We start from the raw sequence: 19,485 nt of genomic DNA on the forward strand, positions 1-19,485 counted from the left end.
GGAAGAAGTGAAGAAAAAAAGACTAGAAAGGCCTTTATTTCCACACAAGTTATTCTTGACACACGACTCTCTCAGTTGAAGTTAAAACCCTGAAACACCCATTACCCTGGAGAATCTGCTGATCAGACTTCTGAGTCTTGGGCAGAGAGATGCAAACTCAAACGCAGAGGACTCATCCCTTCGCAACTGATCCTCTTTTCAGTGATGGTGGCTGCCTGTATGGAGCAGACACCAGCAGCTGAGCCGACATTCCTCTCAAGCTTTGGACAGAGTATGGTCAAACTCTCCCACGAGCCACATTTTTCACTTACCATGATTAAACAGTGGAAATGCACAGGAATGGGGAAGCGTTTAAGAGGTTCCCTAAGGAAATGCAGACATGATGATGGCTTTGCAGTGATCCTCTGATAGGATTTGAAACATTTTTCCCTTGTAATGAAATACAGTAGATTCTCCATTTGTGCATGTAACACGGTTAACATCTCTGTCACTTTGAGGCACAGAATGGTGCATGTAACCTGGGGCAGACACTTTCTCTTACAGCTGAGCATTCGCTGCTTGGCTGAGCATTTCACCATAATGCCCAGTGAAAACTGATGAAGCTGGGTAGGAGCAGCGGGGGGAAGCACTGGGCTGAAGTGGGGCCTGAGGAGGGAAGGTGCTCCCCTAAGTGCTTGTTTAACTCTTGGTCTTTTTTCCTCAAAGCCAGGTTCTGTAATTGAAAGTTTACATTAATTGGCAGTAAACTAAGTGAATTTCCTCAGTCAAAACTGCCTTGCCCATGTGGCTCTAATTCCAGAAAGCATTGCAATGCCACCATTACCTGCGCAAAAAAGAGCTGATGGAAAGTAAAACAGTGGAAAGAAATGTGTTATTTGGTAGATTGTCCCTTGGGATGTTGTCAGTTGTCTCATCCACAAGAGTGGGTCACTTGTTCTGTCTCACATAATGGAGGGAAATGTGCAGCTTTAAGGATGTGTTATTTCCAATTACATAGCTTTTTCAAATGAAGCATGAACTCAAAAGTGCTGTTGGACTTACTTTACTTTACATTTCTTGTGAAAATTGATTTTTTGTACTTAATCTCTAAAACATGACAGAAAATATCAGAAGCATGTACCACCTGTTTTTCCTTTCATCTTGATTCATTCATTAGCTTCCTCCTAAGGAAGCCAAGCCTCCAAGACATAATTAACCCTTTTTTGATACTGTGAAACTTGAAACAATCATTAAAACTCATTAAAAGAGAGAAACTTACTTTCAAAAGCAGTTTAATATCAAAATTTCCCTGATTTTTTAAGGTTGTGAATAGGGTAGAATATGGAGGGCCACCATGGTTTCAGTCTTTGCTGGCTAGTCAAGTAATTAATGATAATTAGTTGCTTTGTATTGCAGAATTCTGCTTTGTGATAGAAGATCCTTTGATAAAATAATTTTTGATAAGGGAATGTTGTCTTCTGAGTATGCATTATGTAATGATACTGTCAGCAAGTCCTTTTTGTCCAGTAAGAAGAAAATATAATTGAAGATAAAAATACATTGCCTAAAGTCTCACTTTTTTTTCTCTCTTCACATTCTAAGCTCAATAGATATTATATTGTACAACCAACAGGGTATTTTATAATCTGGTTTTTACTGAAGAAGAATATTCATATTTAAATAGTTTTGATATTTAGCCTTCTGTCAAAGAACTGATCATACTGGATCTTTATATGGGCCATTTGTTGCTAAACTTCTAATTTTATCTTAAAACTATGACAAAAAGAGAACCATGAAAAGGATATGCTTTTAATTTTTGTCAACTGTATTTCGTAACTAAATTCAAAGTAGTTGTATTTTCTAAAATATATTACTTGGAAAAAAGTGCCTGCCCCTTTAAGAATTGCTTTTGAAATATGAGCCAGGACTATTTATGTTCTGAAAATGCTGCTTGTTATATACTTCAATAAACATTGGATAGCTAGTAGGATTTTCAGAAATTCTTAGCATCAACTTAGTTCTGTCTGGAAGAAAATGACAACTGAGAGGACGTATACTCAGGGTCCTTAAAAATCTCCATGTAGCTGCATGATAATATTCTTATCTGCTTCCTTAGTGAAGTTAAGGTAAAATTCTACTTGAAATTACAAACTGAGAAATATGATAAAAGCCTGTGTATAGGCAGATGTGAAAGCTGTAATCTGCCAGGATTCTTCTTACTTGATGGAAAATAAGATATGATAGAGACAAAAATTTGGAAGAAGAATGATTTAAAGGTAAAATGTATTTGGAGACATCCCTCCATAGAGGTAGGACAGCTGTATGAATGGGAAAGATAATATGAACTGAAAGCAATGTAGACATTTAAAGAAATAGCAAAAGTAATAAAAATATATTTGTACCTTGTTAATTAAATGCTCTAATTTTAATCAACCATGCAATTATTTCAAACAATTTTTTACAGCTTAGCTGATACAGCTTCAGAATGCAAAGCTTTCTCAACTACAATGATTTGCTGTAGCTAATTATTTTTGAAAAAAAAATACTGTGATTCTTTGTAAAGGTGTCCTTATCCTTCTTTTTAAGGTATGGGATGCTGTAGATACAGGCTGCTGTTTAAAAACATACTCCTGTCACTCCTGTGCTGTTCGAGCTGCCCAGTGGTCATCTTGTGGAAGAAGGATCCTCAGTGGGGGCTTTGATTCCACGCTGCATTTAACAGATGTAGAAACAGGTAAAGGCCATGAAGACTGCATTATAGCCATTTCTTTATTGTGTAAAGATAAGTTGGGATCTTGCTAGCCTTATTCTTTCTTCTAAAACATAGACAAATATTAAAAAATGCCCTGGGTATATTACCGTGTCCCACAGCCGCAGGGAGGAGGAGAGAAGATCCAGCAGGCAGGAATTGTGCAGCAAGATTGATTGATTTAATTATTTTACAAACTCTTTTATAGACTTTTTTCTTCATAGTCTAATTGGACAAGGATCAGCCACCCCTTGGGGGTGATTGGCTAAAATCCTACAACATCCATTGTCAAAATATTTTTCTACTATACCATAAACAAGGCTTCTCAAGGTTGCAGGTGTTTCATTGTTTACAGAACTCTGCTACTATCTGTGAGAGAGAAAAAGTCTCTCACAGACTTAGAAAATAATGAGAAATCCTTGCTAGCAGCATTTTTGTATCCACAGACAAATCTGTAGATGAAAGTTAGAATTCTTGAAATGTGACCTTACTTAAAAAATGTATCTTGGCAGTTAAGAGTAGTTGGAGAAATTTGAGAAAACTGAAATATCTTGGAGTTCATGATCACATGTAATTTCTGTTGTCAGATTCTACACAGATGAATAGAATTAATTGTGTTTATTTTATGCTCTGTCATGGTCATTCATTAAAGCGTTTGAACAGCCTCTTAAGGCTGACTTCAGTAACATTTATACATATATTTAATTTAAACATAGGCTTATATCTCATTCTCTGTTGGGTTGAAGTTTGTGCTTAAAGTTAATTAGGTGATTTTTTCTTTTTTCTGAATAGGACCTTAATTAGGAGTGTAGAAACTTAAATTCTGGTATGAAACCTTGAGACTGAACTTGTTTTGCTTTGATGCATTTTTGAATTTGATTTGGGATTTAATTTTTGTAACCTTAACAACTAATTTCCTGGATGCTGTGTCTCCTCATGTCTCCTTCACAAACTAAAGTGCTTCTGTCAGCTATATTCCTTCTCACCTTAATGTCTGTTACCAGCATCCAGCAGCATTCACTGGGGCTGTGCATAATAGGACATCTCAGTGTGTGTGTAAATGAATTAGATCCAAAATGGGGCCTTGTCAAGGGAAGAGATGCAATTCTATATTTTCCACTTAGTTTATTTGTAAGTGTTCAACTCCTGCAAAGGTGCAATATTTTTTGTAAGACTACAATAAAAATCCTTACAAAAATTACAAGCAGTTTTTGTCTAGGAGGATTTTCTCTTGCGTAAAAGCAAGAATTACATTGCATGTGAATATCTGGAAAGCAGAAGTCCTATTCAGATGAACTGGGAAAGCAGCCAAGAAAATTTTAAAATATTGTTCACATGAGAAAGAGATTCTTTTCCATGCTCTAAGAATTTATTTTTCTCAACAATAGTCGTACCAGAAGTATTTAAATTCAATGATGGCAGGAAGGGAGTTTTTGCAATGTGGGAATATAAAAAATATTACAGAATGCTAATGTTTTGAGAATATTCAGCTTTTTTTAATAGGGAAAGGAGGTTTTTATACTTGGTGTAGTAGTACATGAGTTTAATATACCAAGTCATTAATTTGTTAGACTTCTACAGCAACCTTTCTAGTCTCACATATAACTGAATCTTACTAATCCAAGTGGATTTACTTTTGTCTGTAATGCTTAAAATTCTAAACAGAATAGCTATCTTAGTAATGGGATTTACAGCAGTTGAATAGATTTCGTGTGTCTGAGTCATTGAAGGGACTACTCTGGGAAAAATCTCCCAAAATCATAGCACAAATTCCAAAGATACGTTATTTAAGTAATATACTTTAATTTCCAACATCTCTTTGGCTTAAATATCCAGTAATGGGATAGAAGTCTGGATTAAGTTGATTGTAGTGGTTCGTTTATACTTCTCTAGGAAATGACAACAATAGCAAAATATATTTACTAAGTTTCAAAGCAGATAAATTTATGAATGGTTCTTTCCTTACTGACTCGTGAGTTGTGTAGTGTTTCTAGCTACTTAAATAAATTGTATGTGTAAAATGAATGCTTATCTATTTGGAAATACCAGATATTCATTATTGCCTTAATTAGGGAACACAGAATTCCTTGTAGTTTCTCTGAACTGCAGTTGTGTTTTGACCTGACTTTCATACCTCATTTGGAAAAGTGTAATATGAGCGATCAGAATTTTAGTCTGATTTCCTATGTATGAAAGCCAGTTTCTGAGTTCCTTCCCTGTTGTAAAGTTACTCTTCTTTTCATACATTTCAGTCAGTTCTGTTCAGAGAAACAGGGCAAGTGGTTTGCCTCTGGAATCCAAATCAATTTGATATAAAAAGCCTCATTTCCATTTGAAAAACACTAAGGCATCTATGAGATTTTGATTTACATTAGTTCACTGAATCATTCATTCCTCTTCACTCTTCATCGGTGCTGAGAAGATTTCTTCTTTGATTAACTTCAGATAGATGTTAGAACTGTTCCTTCACAGAAGACTTTCAGATACTTTTTTGGACTTCAGTCTTAATTACTTTCTGTTGCTAGTGTGAACTCACTACCAGTGTGCTTAAATGTAGTAAAGGCATGCCAGTAGGATTTTATAAATAATAATGCTCTCTTTCAGGCTCTATGCTCTTGTAGCTTGTATATTGTGATCTGATTCAACATTTTTTCAGTTGTTTCCTAAAATCTAATCTTTCTTGTCTTTGTTTTCAGTATAGGTTTTATATATTACATCTGTGTTATAAAAATGGCTACATGTCCTTCACTAAAAGAAGCCTAATGGTCTACATTGCATGACTTTAAAAGTTTAAAAGGATGTGAATACAGCTTAGTACATGCATGGTATTGAGCTGCTGAGTTGTGGGGGGTCTTTTTGTCATTGTCTGTTGGTTTTCCATTAGGAATATAGTTTCTGCCCTATTAAATCAGAATTGTAGTCTGGCTAATTGATCTGAGTCTGATGAAGACTAGTTATGATAGTTCTCAAAGGAATGTATCAGCATTTTTTTAACAAACAGCACTAGAATAAATTATCCAGGAAATTTTCTTTCTAAGATTGGACTTTAGTTTGGGTATCCCTTGTCCTAATATATTGCATTTTCTGGAGTGATTTTTTTAAATCTTTATGATCTGAACAATATCAGAAGAATATCTGAAGAATAGAAGCAAACACTGAAATCTCATTAATCATGAAGCAGAATTTTTGTTGTTGGCAGAGAAATCCTGATCTAAGGCTAGAAGATACATCCATGAAATCTCATCCTGCAGTTTTACACCATCAAACCTCTTGCCCTTGTCACATGTATTTAATGAAAGTTCTTATCTATAAGAATTTAATGCAAGCATTAAAAATGGGCTGATAGGAATCTCAGGAAGTTCAACAAGGACATGCATCCGGAATGGAATAATCTTATGCAACAGACCAGGCTGGTGCTGAACTGGTTAGAAAGAATCTTTGCAGAAAAATACCTGGAAGTCCTGGTGATGAATATAAATCATAAGTGTTCTCTTGCAGCAAAGGTCAACGTCATTCCAGGCCAGATTAGGAGGTGTTTACCTAGGATACAGAGAAAATGATACCAGGCTCAGAGATGTACAGTGAAAGGATAAGAGACAAAGGAAAAATATAGGAACATAGAAACTTGTTGGCTCAACTCAAGGGTCATCAAACACTAAAGCAGGCTTTTCAGAGAAGATGTGGAGTCTATACTTGAAGATATTACGAACTTCAGTGGACAGACCCTTAAGTAGTCTGCTGCAGCTGGATCTAATTTGAGTAGGGATTTGGACTAGATGATCCCTGGAAGTCCAACCTACATGATACTGTGATGAAGAACTGGGCAAGAGAAGAATTCAAGTTAATGCAGTACAAGGAGTTCTCTTACCCTGGTTTGGATAAGAGATAATAGATGTTGCTGTGCAAGTCTTTTTTTTAAATTCAATTTTTGTAGATCATCATTTATTATCTTCAAGGGTCATCCACTGCCTTAACACCAGGATGTGAAGCTAAGACTCTCCACAAATATGGTTTTCTTAAAAGCTGTTGTACACGTTCAGAGTATGAGTCTGATCCAAAATATGCATAAATTTTTAAGGAACTCAAGGTTATTCATGAGTCATTCACATGAGTGATTCTGTGATTAGTTGCAGTTTGCATCAGGCACTATGGAGATTCATAAATATTGGTAGATCCAAAACCTGCAGATTTACTGCCTGTTACTCATTAATATTTTTTATTGTCCTGTTTTGTATACATTATTTCTTTATAAAAATAAAGGCTTTTGAATGGTTTCACAAATGTAATAATAATGCAGCAGTCTGAGACTCCCTGGTTTTGTTTTTCTCTAATAACACACAGTCGTTTTCTATTACTGGTAGTTCAGACACTTTGTTATTTACAGAGTATTAAATAGTGCTATATTCAGAGAGCACTGAAAAAAAATGCTTTTAAAGCAATTCTAGGTCAAATACATTTGACATTTAACTTCTGTTACATCCACATGCAGTGGAGATGCTCTACCAACTTTGGAAGGGTAATTGTATTTTTAAAATTTATTTATAACTATTTTATTTTTGGAATACATGTTTTATTCATCAGTAGATTTTTCATTAGTCACAAATGAATTGGTATAATAGCATAGGCAGAACATTGGCTGGTTTTTTACTATTTGCATATTGTAGATACTTTTCATTTCTTTAATATTATGACAGAGGGAATGTTCCAAGAAATTTTGGCACATTTCCTAAGTTGCCAAATGCTGCAAGCTCATGGACGGGGCTTGGTTTCAAATATAATTTCCTCAGAGTTATAATAAGAGAGAGAGAGTTTCTTAATGGAACATTTTGTACCTACCAAGAGAATGGTTCAAATTTTCTTTTCTATGTATTTTTTTCTGTTCTAATTTGATAGTCCTATAGATATAACATTGCTATTTTTAATGTACTTGTTTTAGTTCACATAGGAGTTTTAGTTCTCTTACCTAAACATCACCCCAGGAGAGCCATGGCATTCCTCTGTTCCCACTTTTCTCTCCCAGAACTATTTAGAGAGTATGTTATAATATGCAGAAAGCTTTTATATGATACCTTAGAAAAAAACCCATTTGATTGATTTTTTTTTTGCTTTGTTTGTTTGCTTGTTTATTTTTTTTTCTTTTGAGTGTATGCAGGCACCTTAGATGTGAGGTCAAAGGTTTCCCCCAAGATTCAGCAGTTTCATGAAATATGTTGAATGTAGTTTAGAGGTCACTCTCCAGCTAGGAGGTAACACCATTTTACTTTTTATGCTCACTGGTATAAAGTCTTTGCTAAAAGAAGAGAGAAAAATATCTACTTTGGGGACATTTTAAAGGTTAAAAGAGAAAATGATTTAATATTTCAAACATCTTCACGTGCTGTGAACTTGTGAATATGTAGGGAAAAAAAAATAGGAAAAACATGTAGTCAATATAACTTAGGTTCTTGAAAAAATAATAAGGCCATTTTTAAGCACACCAAGAATGGAGAAGTAACAGACGGTATTGATTTGTTAAGAACAAATGATGTCTGATCAATCTAATGTTTTTTCTCACTATTGTGCATAAGAGAGATTGTGACTGTAATGAAATATTTTTGTATATATTGTCTTATGTCTTTTTATAAACACAGAGGGAAATTTATTTTGCTAAGCAAGATTGCTTGTGTCAGGCTTCACTTTCCTTTACAGATTAGAGTAAGGGAGTAAATGTTTTTAGGTTATGCAGGTGGGTGTGTGAACCTGAGGACCACTAAGCACAGTTACAGAAGCATCCTGTGCTGAATAACTGTGCCGACAGCCTTTAACACATCTGATTTCATAGTTGAGCAGTTTCACAGTAGGCTGCTGCGTAAAGGAGCAGAAACATATACTCAAGATATTTTTAAAGATTTTTTTTTCCATACTGTGTATGTTACTCTTATGTTACTGGCAAGCCTTTAAGGCTTGGAGAATTGAATTAAAGCCTTTAAAGAACATAAAACACACTGCAAAAGGTATAGTAGATATTGCTACTGAAATTGTGAAAATTAAGAGTTTAGAGAAACATTTGCTTTCTGCTTTGAAATAACAACCCCTTGTACAGGAAAATGATATGTGGTATGGATTTTCCCTCAATTAGCCAAAGATATTTTCAGAAGATATAATTTTGTAGTCTATGAGTTGGTTATGCTGCCTTAGGAACTAAAATGCAATAAATATATACACAATAAAGGTACATGTAAACTTGCTGAATTATACCTGTTATGGATAAGGGATTCTTCTCCTCAAAGGCCATCTTTTGCAATATATAAAATAAGGCCCCCCAAATTTGAATATTTCATTTTAATAAACTGAGTAATTGTAGAGAAAAATATATGTAACTGTAAATAATGATTTCCAGAAAGGTGGAGGAGGATTATAGCAAACACTGAAGCTGGATTTCCCAAGCTATGGGTAGGTTCCATCATAGCAGGATTACAGCCTGGAAAGAACAAATTCTGCTCATAGTAGTATAATACACAAAGCAAACTTTGTACAGAAAAGGGCTAAGATTTGAGTTCATTGTTTCAAATTACTGAATTGCATGAACTAATTTGCCCCATGTCATCTTGTGCATGGATCTGATCCATCTCTCAGATGGATATTTTTCCTAAATTTCTGAGTGTATCGTGAGTAAATTTTAGTTCTGACAATAGGAGTGTTTCCTTTCTGTAGCACTGTGATCCTTCCCTTCTGAGTTTGTTAACTGCTGCTGTTCAGCCTGTCTGCATTCCAGTCTTGCTCATTTTCTGTGACATGGCAGTAGAATGGAATTCATGTATGCACCTAATAACACCGGACTCTTCAGAACACTCTTTACTCAGTTTCCAAAAAGAGATGTTTGAATTTCACTTTGGGGAGTGAGACAACAAGAGAGAGTGTTGTATTTCAAAGTGTTAATTGGAGAGCCTGAGCTTTTAGGATTAATTTATTGTGGTTGTTTCTGACTTAAGTAAAAAAAATGGTTAATATCTGCATCAAATAGTAAGGCAGCAGCTTAAAATAGGAAAAAGAAGGAGGTTAAAGAGTATAGAGGTAAATAAGATGCTCAGGTTTGCATTCATTTTTTGTTATTACACTGTAATGTAGAATTCATAACACTGAGATCCTTACGGTTTAATTATGTTAGTGACTGTGACAGAGCTTTTGGATAAATTGCAGCCTCTAGAAGACAAGAAAAGGGCAAATTTGGTGCCCACTTCTCTTTCAAACAGGGGGAAACAGAGTAGGAAATTAGAGCATTTTAGTTTCTGGAGAAAATATCAGGTGAATGATTAAATTACTTGGAAGCAGTTGGGAATGAGACTGAAAAATGGACTAATTAATAACAAATTATGTTAAATCAATCTTTCTGTGGAAAAGGTAACAGATCGTGTAGTTAGTAGATGAAATGCATCTTGAACTAAATGCACGTCTTTTTTTGCTTGTGTTTTACCAGACTTTCTCCTGTCTTAGGCTAGAGACCACAAGTATTTATTATAGAAAAAAGCAGTTTTGAGAAGTCTTGTGGAGGTAAACACATAGCAAAGCCAGTATTTGCTGAAAGCTTAAATGATGAGTTACACTGTATCAGTTATGGATATGTCTAATGCCATTTGGAAAACACACTTTGTGGAGGACAGCGATCACTTGATGTCCTTTATAAAGCTGTGTGACAGGATTAGTACAGGTAGGCTGCATTTTTGCTAATTTCTGGCTGCAGTCCCATGGAAGACCTGTTGATTATACTCCCAGAGTTTTTATTAAGCTGGGAACTAGTAAGAAACAAATTCCTTTGGGAGCAAAGTGCTGTTAAACTGAGCAGTTAGCCTGCAAGGGTTAATTCAGTATTTTCTCAAGTGCTGTGGGTGAGAGTAAGATGCCTGTGTATGTGGCTTTTGTTAAGCCCTCCCAAATGATGCCTGGCAGTGGTGTACCTGAGAGCAATCAATATCTTGTTGTTCCTATAACTGATGATTTTAATACTTTCTTCCTTCTTCCACTCCCTGTGGAGTCTTTTTTTTCCCCCTGTAGCTGTTGGGGTACTGAAAGCTCCCATGGCGAGAGATGGTCACTGTTAGATATGATTTGTGGAGAAAATCTCTGCCTCCCTTATGACTTTTTTGTCCTTTTGGGGAAGGAACTTATTGAAGAAATTAAATGTTTCACTTAGTAGTGACAGAGCGGCCCTTTAGATCTTGCGCAGGCAATTGGTGGAGAATCATTTGAAAAGGACAAAAATCCCCTACAAATACCAGAATTCACATAGAACCACACTCACCTCTCTTATAGGCTTTCTGTAATCTCTTCTCCCTGCCTTTTCTCTTGGTGAGCATGTGTGATGAAGTAAAATTTTTCTCTTCTTTAAATTTAATAAATAAGTAATTTTACAGATCTTAGCCTACTGACTGTGTAAGTTGAGTTCAGCAGATGAGGAAAATGCAACTGATGATGAAATCAAATATATTGGCCCCAGATCATGATAAAAAAAATCTATTTGAATGATTTCCAGTATTGTACACCTAACAGTAAGAGTTTACATCTGTCAGTAATGTTTTTAGCTGAAAGTATTTTCAATTGTTTAAGAAAGCCTCTTTTAAGACAACCCTTGCACAAAATGCAGATTAAAGAATATTTTAAGAAGCTTTTATCATAGTATTTTAAAGGATTTTTTTGTTTTGTTTTGTTTTACTTTTGGAGTACCTCCTTCACTGTTGGTTACAGCAGTAACTTTATTTAATGTAGATCTTTATATGGGATATGTAGAATATAAATCACAGTTGTTATTGTGAAAGTGAGCAGGTATATTTATCTTGGTCCATACTGCTGTTCCAAAAATTTTATTTCGGGGAATGTACAGTAATGTCATGAATTTGTTAGGATGACAGGAAGCAGCGGACTGTGAAAAAGTGCTATAAATTAACCTAGCTGAATTCTGTTGTGTTCAGAAGTGCAGGCCATCCAATTGATACTAACCACAGGGTCCTGTGGAGATTAGTGTACACAATTAAATGTTGGCAACAGTGTATCCATGGGAACAGCTATTGCCTTCATATGGTGATATGCAAATTATTTCCTACTTTCAAGATGAAGTTTCTCTCCTACCTTCACAGAAAGATAGGTAAACAACTTAAAAGTTGTAATATAGATTGGGATGTGTTATTTCTGTACAGACAATTTTTTGTTCTAGTTATTTTTGTCTCACTGGAAAAAAAGACTGTGGCTTCTCTGTAGGGAAACATTCAACCATTAAATTCATAGATTTCTTCCTGTGTGTTGTCTGAATTGCGACCTCAGTGGAGCTCCTGTCCTTAGTGTGGGAACCACTTGTTCTCTCCTTTCAGTGGGAAGCAGTCAGTGGTGCAGAGGCCCATGAGCAGGAGCAGTTTCATGTGGATAGAAATTAGTGAGTTGTCTCTTCTTTTCATTAAATTAGACTAGCCCCAGCTATTTGAAATATGTAGATATTAGCATGTTCACCTTTGGCAACCTTGATATCTTTGAAACTAAGTTGAAATGAATAACATATTTCATTTTCTGCTCAAATTTTAATCTCTGCTTGTCACTTGATTTTAGGGAAGCAGATATTTAGCAGCAAAACAGAATTTAGGATCAGTGCACTGAAGTTCCACCCTGCAGAGTCAAATGTTTTCATTTGTGGAGGGTTCAGCCCAGAAGTTAAAGCGTGGGATATAAGGACTTCTAAGGTAAATGAAATCTTTTTTCTCTTTCCGAGTGTTTCCTAGGTCGTGTGTGCTCTGTGTTACTAAGGTGCTAGATGTACTTACTGGTCATTCAATGGAATGTTATTCAGAAGTATTTTGCATTTGCATTTGTGTTCCTATTCGTTGATATGAACCTCTGTGATATCTTTTCAGTGCTATAAGGAACATTGTACACAGAAATACTATTTTTTTATTTCTGTAGATATAAGTAACATTGAATTGAATTAAACAAAGCCAATGGCTCACTTCAGGATTGTGAAAAGCAGTTGTGTACTAGGAAGCAGTACAGTTAATTTGCTCTTCAAGCTGTTACATGTGGGTCCAGATATGTGTGCCTGTACCTTTTGTATAGAAGCCTGGAGCAATTTTTACATTCCTGAAGGGCCACAGAGGTGTGATATGCCTCTGCTTTTACTTTATCATGAATTAGAAAGAACAATGTGCTCCCAGCTGCCATTCAGAGCTCAGGTAAGACCAGAGCTGTATTCTGCCAGTAGAAGTGTAAGGTAAGCAAGATCCTCATGCACAGAACAGCTCAAAGAGAAGCAGGGACTGTAAAGTTCTTTGTTTTCCTTTGAATTTCTCTGTGGGTAGATCGTACTCATCATAGTTAGCCATTTGTTTGTTCTTGAGGATGTCAGAAGGGACCTGAAAAAGATAAGATAGCATAGCCAAACCTTGTCTCTGCCTTTGATGCACTAAGAATAATAGGTGAGAGATGTAGGGAGATGAGTTTCAGGTGTGAGGGGTTTAACATAAGAGCTCTGAAATAATTGTGAGAGTTGCTCTGTTGAGGACACAGAGTATTCTTGTGCAACTAACAATCTAGTTCCTGTGCTGCAGTTGCATTTGTCACTGATGTTTGAGAAAAGAATTTAATTATGTAGGGTCTCTACCACATGAGTAAGTTCTTACAAGAAAAACATTAGTAAATACATATTGAGACTGCCACATCTGAGGCTACTACGAAAATAAATTTACTGTGAGTTTCAGAGTTACAGTGTTAGTATGAAAACCTTTGTAGGAAGCTGTGGATGGGATTTATTGCATCCATCATACTAGTATGATGGCTAGTTTTCCTTGATAGGAATGTGAAGAGATACTCAAAGCACAGGTCTGTGAAGGAAGATGGTTCTAGTTTTAAATTGCAAAATGTAAATGCATTTAATAAAAAATACCTATGTAACTTTTTAAAAAGGAAATGAGATTTTTCATTTTAACTGTTCTCCCTGTTCTTCTTCTGAAGAAAGACTACTAGAAGTCTTTTCTCCTGAAGAGCAGGAGCAGTGGTTTCATAGCATGGAAATGACATAGAGAATACAGTTTTTCTTTCTTGATATTCTCATAACAGTAGATCTTAATTGTGGGGAGGAGGTGCAGTCTGTAATTGAATACTTCACTGTCCTTTTTAGCATAGAGAACCCACTGTGTGTCATGGTATGCTGAACTACTTTTAAAAGGTGCTTCAGGAACTCAATGGGTATCATCTTTTTAAGGCTTAAAGATTGTTGGTTGTTATGTCAAATTTGAGGTCTTTGACTGTAGTCAAGGAGAAGATGGCAGATGTATGTGGCAAAATATTCTTTGAGAGGTGTTCTGACTTGGTCCAATAATCTTTTCCAATAATAATAATAATAGTCTAATCCTATAATCTTTGTGTAGTTATACACAAAGTCAATTGATAGTCTGGCTGTGTACAAAGCCAGAGAAATTCTTTCATCCCATGATGTTTCTTTATGATTGATTTTGTGCCTGTGCATATCTTTAAAAGATTATCTCTGAGAATCTGTGAAGGTGATTTTTCTATAGATTTGAAATCAATTGTGATTGGTGAGCGTGGTCATGCCAAAACTGGCAATGCTTCCAGCCTCTGTGTGTCTAGAGTGCCCTGTCTCTCCAGATGGAAAATGATAACTGGTTCTGTTCTACAGCAACAAACGGCTGAAGTAACATGTTGCAAAAATGTGCCTGTCTGGACGGTGCTGGTGTTGTGTATAGTTGTGGAGGAGTATGTTAGAAATTTTTCAGAGGTGGTAGAACACATTCTCCAATATTGAGAATTAAGAAGGCACTTCAGTTTCAAGGAAACAGAAGATTTGTTTATAATGGATATTTACAATCCAAGACTTATGCTTGATTAAGATTTTTTTTCAGCAGTTCTGATACCAGAGATTGTGATGACAAGATCTGAAGACTATGCAAAATTGGCACTGACTCAAGTAGAACTAAGGGGCTAGATAACAGATGTTAGTGCCTGTGCTACATAAGTTAGTTCTGAGTTGTCTCCTGGGTCTGTTATTCTCCCATTGTTAGCGTCTCTGCCAATCTGCAGTATTTTGGTGTTATCTTTGAACAGTTACAGTGTCACCAAGACAAATGGATTGAAAAATGCTGTTCTTGGCCCTTTTTTCCCACTTGTGAATTGTCTGAATTTCAGTAGTGCTTTCCCTTGGCACCAATCAAAGTATCAAACAGTATTGTCTTCCAAGCAATGAGGACAGTAAATGTTTGTCTCTTAAAGCAGCTCCTTCCTTTTAGGTTTTAAATTCTTACAGTGCCTAATTGATATGTCTGGCAAACCTGATTGTAGTTCAGACCTGCATAAAAGTAGATTCAGAATGCAGTTCCTTGTGAAGAGGAGCAGGCATGGAACAGCACATGATGCTTAACCTGGACAGAGGTTGCAAAGCAGCACAAGCATCCCAAGTAGTGATTGCCAAATATTGCCAACCACCTCAGCCTGGTGTTCTGCAAAAGGGGCCACCCACAGAAATATGTGCATGTCTGTGGACTAGAGTTTGCTCTTTGGCTGTCTTGGAAAGTCTTCTCAGTGAAACTGTTCCTGAAAGCTGGCGGGAGAGGGGAAGCATGTCCTTCACCAATGAACAATGTAACTGCAAAAGAGAGAAGGCAAATAGAGAGAGCACAGTTTACATGAGGCAGTAACGAGGAACAGACAAACGTGTTGAGATGGAAGTTAGTCTCACCTATGCATCATTACTGCAAAATATTGTAGTTACATTTCAAACTCTCAGGCACAGAACCATAAATTTGTTAGGCATGAATTATCAGTGTCATCAGTATGTCATGTCGGCTGCTCCCTAGTTTGGGGGATTTCAATGGATTCTTCAGATACTCCTGTTTTCAGTTTATATTGTTATCTTTATTCACATATCTTTTCCATCTTACACAGTTATAGCCATAGTTAAGTCTGGATAGTGTCCTGGCCAGTATTTTGAAATTTATCCTGTTCTTCTAAGTGCCATTTGCTCTTAACTGGAATAGATGTCTAAAGCCTCTTATCACTTTTATTCAGTTTTGACATGAACAGCTTTTCTACCTTTCAAGTTCTTTCATCCTAATTCATTACAAGATTTTCATGTTTTGGCTATTCTTTCAAGTGTGTTAATCTGACATTCAGCTGGGAATGATGTGTGGGTGAACTACTAATTCTTTTTGTTTCTGTCATCATACTCCCAATAGCCTTTTCAGGCTTTGCAGCATATTTTGTCAATAGAGTGGACACCCTAAATCAGGCATCTGAATCTTGTTATTCATTGCACATTGAAAACTCAGTTTCAGCATTCGCTGGTAATTCAATTTCAGGGGTCACTCTTTAGGACGTACTCCTGTGTTTTAACAAGCTATCCTCTTGCATCTCTTAAAATGAACTGTGAGGCGAAATGATAATTGTATATCAGGAAATAAGGGGATTTTTCCTGGAAATTCAGAGCAAAACATTAAGCATAACAGAGATAGAGAGGATTAGAAATTGCAAAAATATTGTCCAATTACACATACATGCAGTGGTTTAAATGGGCTGCTTTATGCCAGTGTGCCTCATTTATGCTTTCTGCTGATGGAAAATGACATAAGATAGCTGATAGTGGTATTTCAAAGAATTAGTACTTCTGACCAGGGCCATGAATTTATGAGCATTAATTACTAATATTTATTTGTGATTTGAATGTAGTACAAAAATGGGATATGCAAGTCCCAGAGAAAATGTATCAAGTTGGTTTGAGGCAGCCTCTCAGCTACTAAAACACTGAGAAATTTTAGGGGAGCTAATAGCATCCCTGCTTTACACGATGCAAACCTTGCTGACGTGTAAATGAATCTTTTCAATTCAGTTTGACAGTTCATTCATGGTACAAGGGAAGTGAGCGAGTGGCTGTGTGGTACTTGGTTGCTGGCTGGGTTTAAACCACGAGAGAAATGTGCACTAGGCTATTAATCAGAGGGGCAGATATAAAAAAAAAATAAGGAGGAATGTTGAAAGATACTTATTGCTATCCTTGTTCTGTTGAGCAAATAGGCAAAATAGTTTCAAATGTAGCATATTAAGCAAGATAAAGAATGAAACAACAATAAGGGAGTTTAATTCTTTGAGATCAAGCTAAGCAATATACTTCAGAGAAATGAATGGATGGAACAGCTTTTTAACTGCTCAGTGAAACGTAAGGTATACCGGCATCTCAAAATTACAGACACAAGTAATCAAAGCCTGAAAGAGAATAAAAGAGGCAGATGGATAGCCTGTGGAGATTTATTATAGTGGTATTTCTTTGTGTTTGTGTTAAACGCAGTTTTGTCTATCTGGTAAAGAGATTTTTCTGGAGATCTTATATTACTGTATAACACATTGATTAAATTTATGAAAAATTTGAAGAATGTTTATAGAGACTTTATGAAAAGACCAGAAAACTTGGAAGTGAGCTGCTGTGTTTTGAAAAAAAAGTATCTGCAGTGTTGACCAAGGAGGGAACATCATATTGAACAGCCCCCACGGGATCTTTGGACCTCGGAGCTGAACCTAGATAAACCCTGTAAAACCCTGTAAAAAGAAATGTGCAATAACCCCAAGACCTTAAAGTAGTTATGTATTTTAGAAGTATTTCCTTTCTCTGAGCTGTGGAAGAATTTCTTAAGATGTTCAGCACTAGCCAGCAGAGTCACCCTTCATTTTGGCTGATCTACATGAGCTTTTCAGGCAGCATACAAAATGTATTCCAACCACTTATTCTACCTGAAATTTTAATATTCCTTGAAATGCCGAAGAGAACAAAAGGTTGAGACTTGTATCCTTTAACTCAGCAGTAAGGACCTTAATGTGTTCATTAAAGTAAATATGACTACAGATTTTTTTTCTTTTTAATTTGGGTTTCTAAGCTTACAGCGATGTACTGTCAGAGCAAGACTACAACTGCAGTTGTGTAAAACTGAAAATAGTTTTAAAGAAGCTGAAGTTCATTATATGGGGAATGGTCAAACTGCATTGAAACAATGTATTTACATGTGTCCGCAAGGTTTGCGTGGTGTAGAGCAGGGATGCTGTTAGCTCTGGTGAAAGGACCTACACCAGTCAGAGCTTACATCTGAATGTACTCATGTAAAGTTTCTAAATGTATCCATATGATTATTTTTGAGATTTGCATATTTTACCTTTTATTTACATTCTGCTTTGATGAAGCAACATTTTGTAAGCATTCAGGAACTGGTTCTTTATTGTGTGCATACAGAAATGCAAGGGACTTTAAAAGTGGACATCACTGACATTTTTTTGGACTCTATGAAAAATGGAGGAATAATTTCCTCAACTGTTGGATGGAGTCTGGTTTTGATCTCTTGTCTGTTGATGTTCATGTGTCTAGTGTCACAAACTAGTGAGATTTGTTGGAGCTCTGGCAAGAGCTATTTGTGATCGCTGTCAGAACAGCAAGTCCTAATGAAGCCCCACACAGTAATCTGGAGAGGGAATAAGTGGAAGGTGACAGGGCTGTGGCTCTGATCCTAAAGCATTATTTGAAGCTCTTAGACCTCCATAAATGCAAATCTACTGCTTATGTTAAACAAGGAGGGAAAGAGAAGAAGGGCATCAACTAGAGGAGACCCAGTAAAATAAGACCTGACAGCCACAGAACAGACTTTGAAGGAAAGATTAGTTACAGATATAGGAATAAAAAACATAAAAAAAAATTATATGATTTAAGTGAAGGTCGATTGTATGACGTTTACTTGATGTCACTTTATGATGTTGGACTTTGACAGAGCAATTAGAGAAGCTGGAGAAGGAAGGAATTAACCTAGGTATAGTATAATGAGAAAACTGGCTAAAAGGGGTGTCTCAAGAAAGAAAACTGACTGGGAGGAATTTAATGAAGTGCTTCAGGCATGACACTAAATGGAGACAGCATTTATTATTTTATTTTTGGAAAATGTTTGTTACAGAAAGTCTTGTGCTAGCACAATCAATAAAAAAAGGAGTAGAATATTATGCAGAAAAAATACAATGACTTATTAGAAATTGAAAGAGTACAAAGAAATATAAAGGTTCAGCCATTTGGGATTAATAACAAAATTTGGTTGAGGAAGGTTTGAAAAAAGATTAGTATAAAGTCAAGGCAAATGTAAGGAAAACATAAATTTGAAGATTTACACAGAATTTCCCCCTTTTGAAATGAGATAAGATAAACAAATTAACTGGAAAAAATGGTGGAAGCTCCTATTTCAAGCTTTTAAAATTAGTTTTGAAATTAACTGCAAAATTTTTATTAACAACAGAGTTCAAGGCAGAGTAACAACAGGGTTTTTTCCCTGCCCCCATCTTTGTTTATTACTCTGAACATTACTTAGCTGCAAAATTGCAACTATCGTCTACAACTTTATGCTTAAAAAGAAAAAAATTAAAGAGATGCTTTTTATGTCGTTGAGCTATTTCTCCACACTTGAATTTATAAAGAAATAAGCCCAAGCTGTTAAAGCACAGTTAAAAAAATTAATAGGTGCAAATGCACTGCATTTGTTTCCTTGGAAACATTCTATTGCAATTTCTTTCAGATGAGATGCAGTCATTTTAAGTAGCATGTATTTAGGAGACCCTAATGAATTTGTCTCTGGATAGCATATGAATATGAAAAAAGGCTGTAGAAACTGGTAGAGCTGCTTGCACTTCTGGTTTCTATAGAAACAGCCAATACATTGTCATGTACTGGTGGTATTAGGAAGAACAAGGTAATTAAAATAAGATGATTT

The 19,485-nt window shown here is 35.9% G+C and overlaps 1 protein-coding gene across 1 annotated transcript in view; it reads left to right on the forward strand.

The window, feature by feature from the left end:
- WDR25 (WD repeat domain 25) overlaps positions 1-19,485 on the forward strand; it is a 63,726-nt gene that overhangs the window by 34,677 nt on the left and 9,564 nt on the right. The window contains exons 3-4 of the mRNA XM_082283549.1: positions 2,566-2,713; positions 12,302-12,432. Coding sequence (XP_082139675.1) covers positions 2,566-2,713; positions 12,302-12,432 — 279 coding nt within the window. The remainder of the gene's footprint in view (positions 1-2,565; positions 2,714-12,301; positions 12,433-19,485) is intronic.

Source organism: Coloeus monedula (genome assembly GCF_965178545.1).
Source record: "Coloeus monedula genome assembly, chromosome: 6".
Lineage (NCBI taxonomy): Eukaryota > Metazoa > Chordata > Aves > Passeriformes > Corvidae > Coloeus > Coloeus monedula.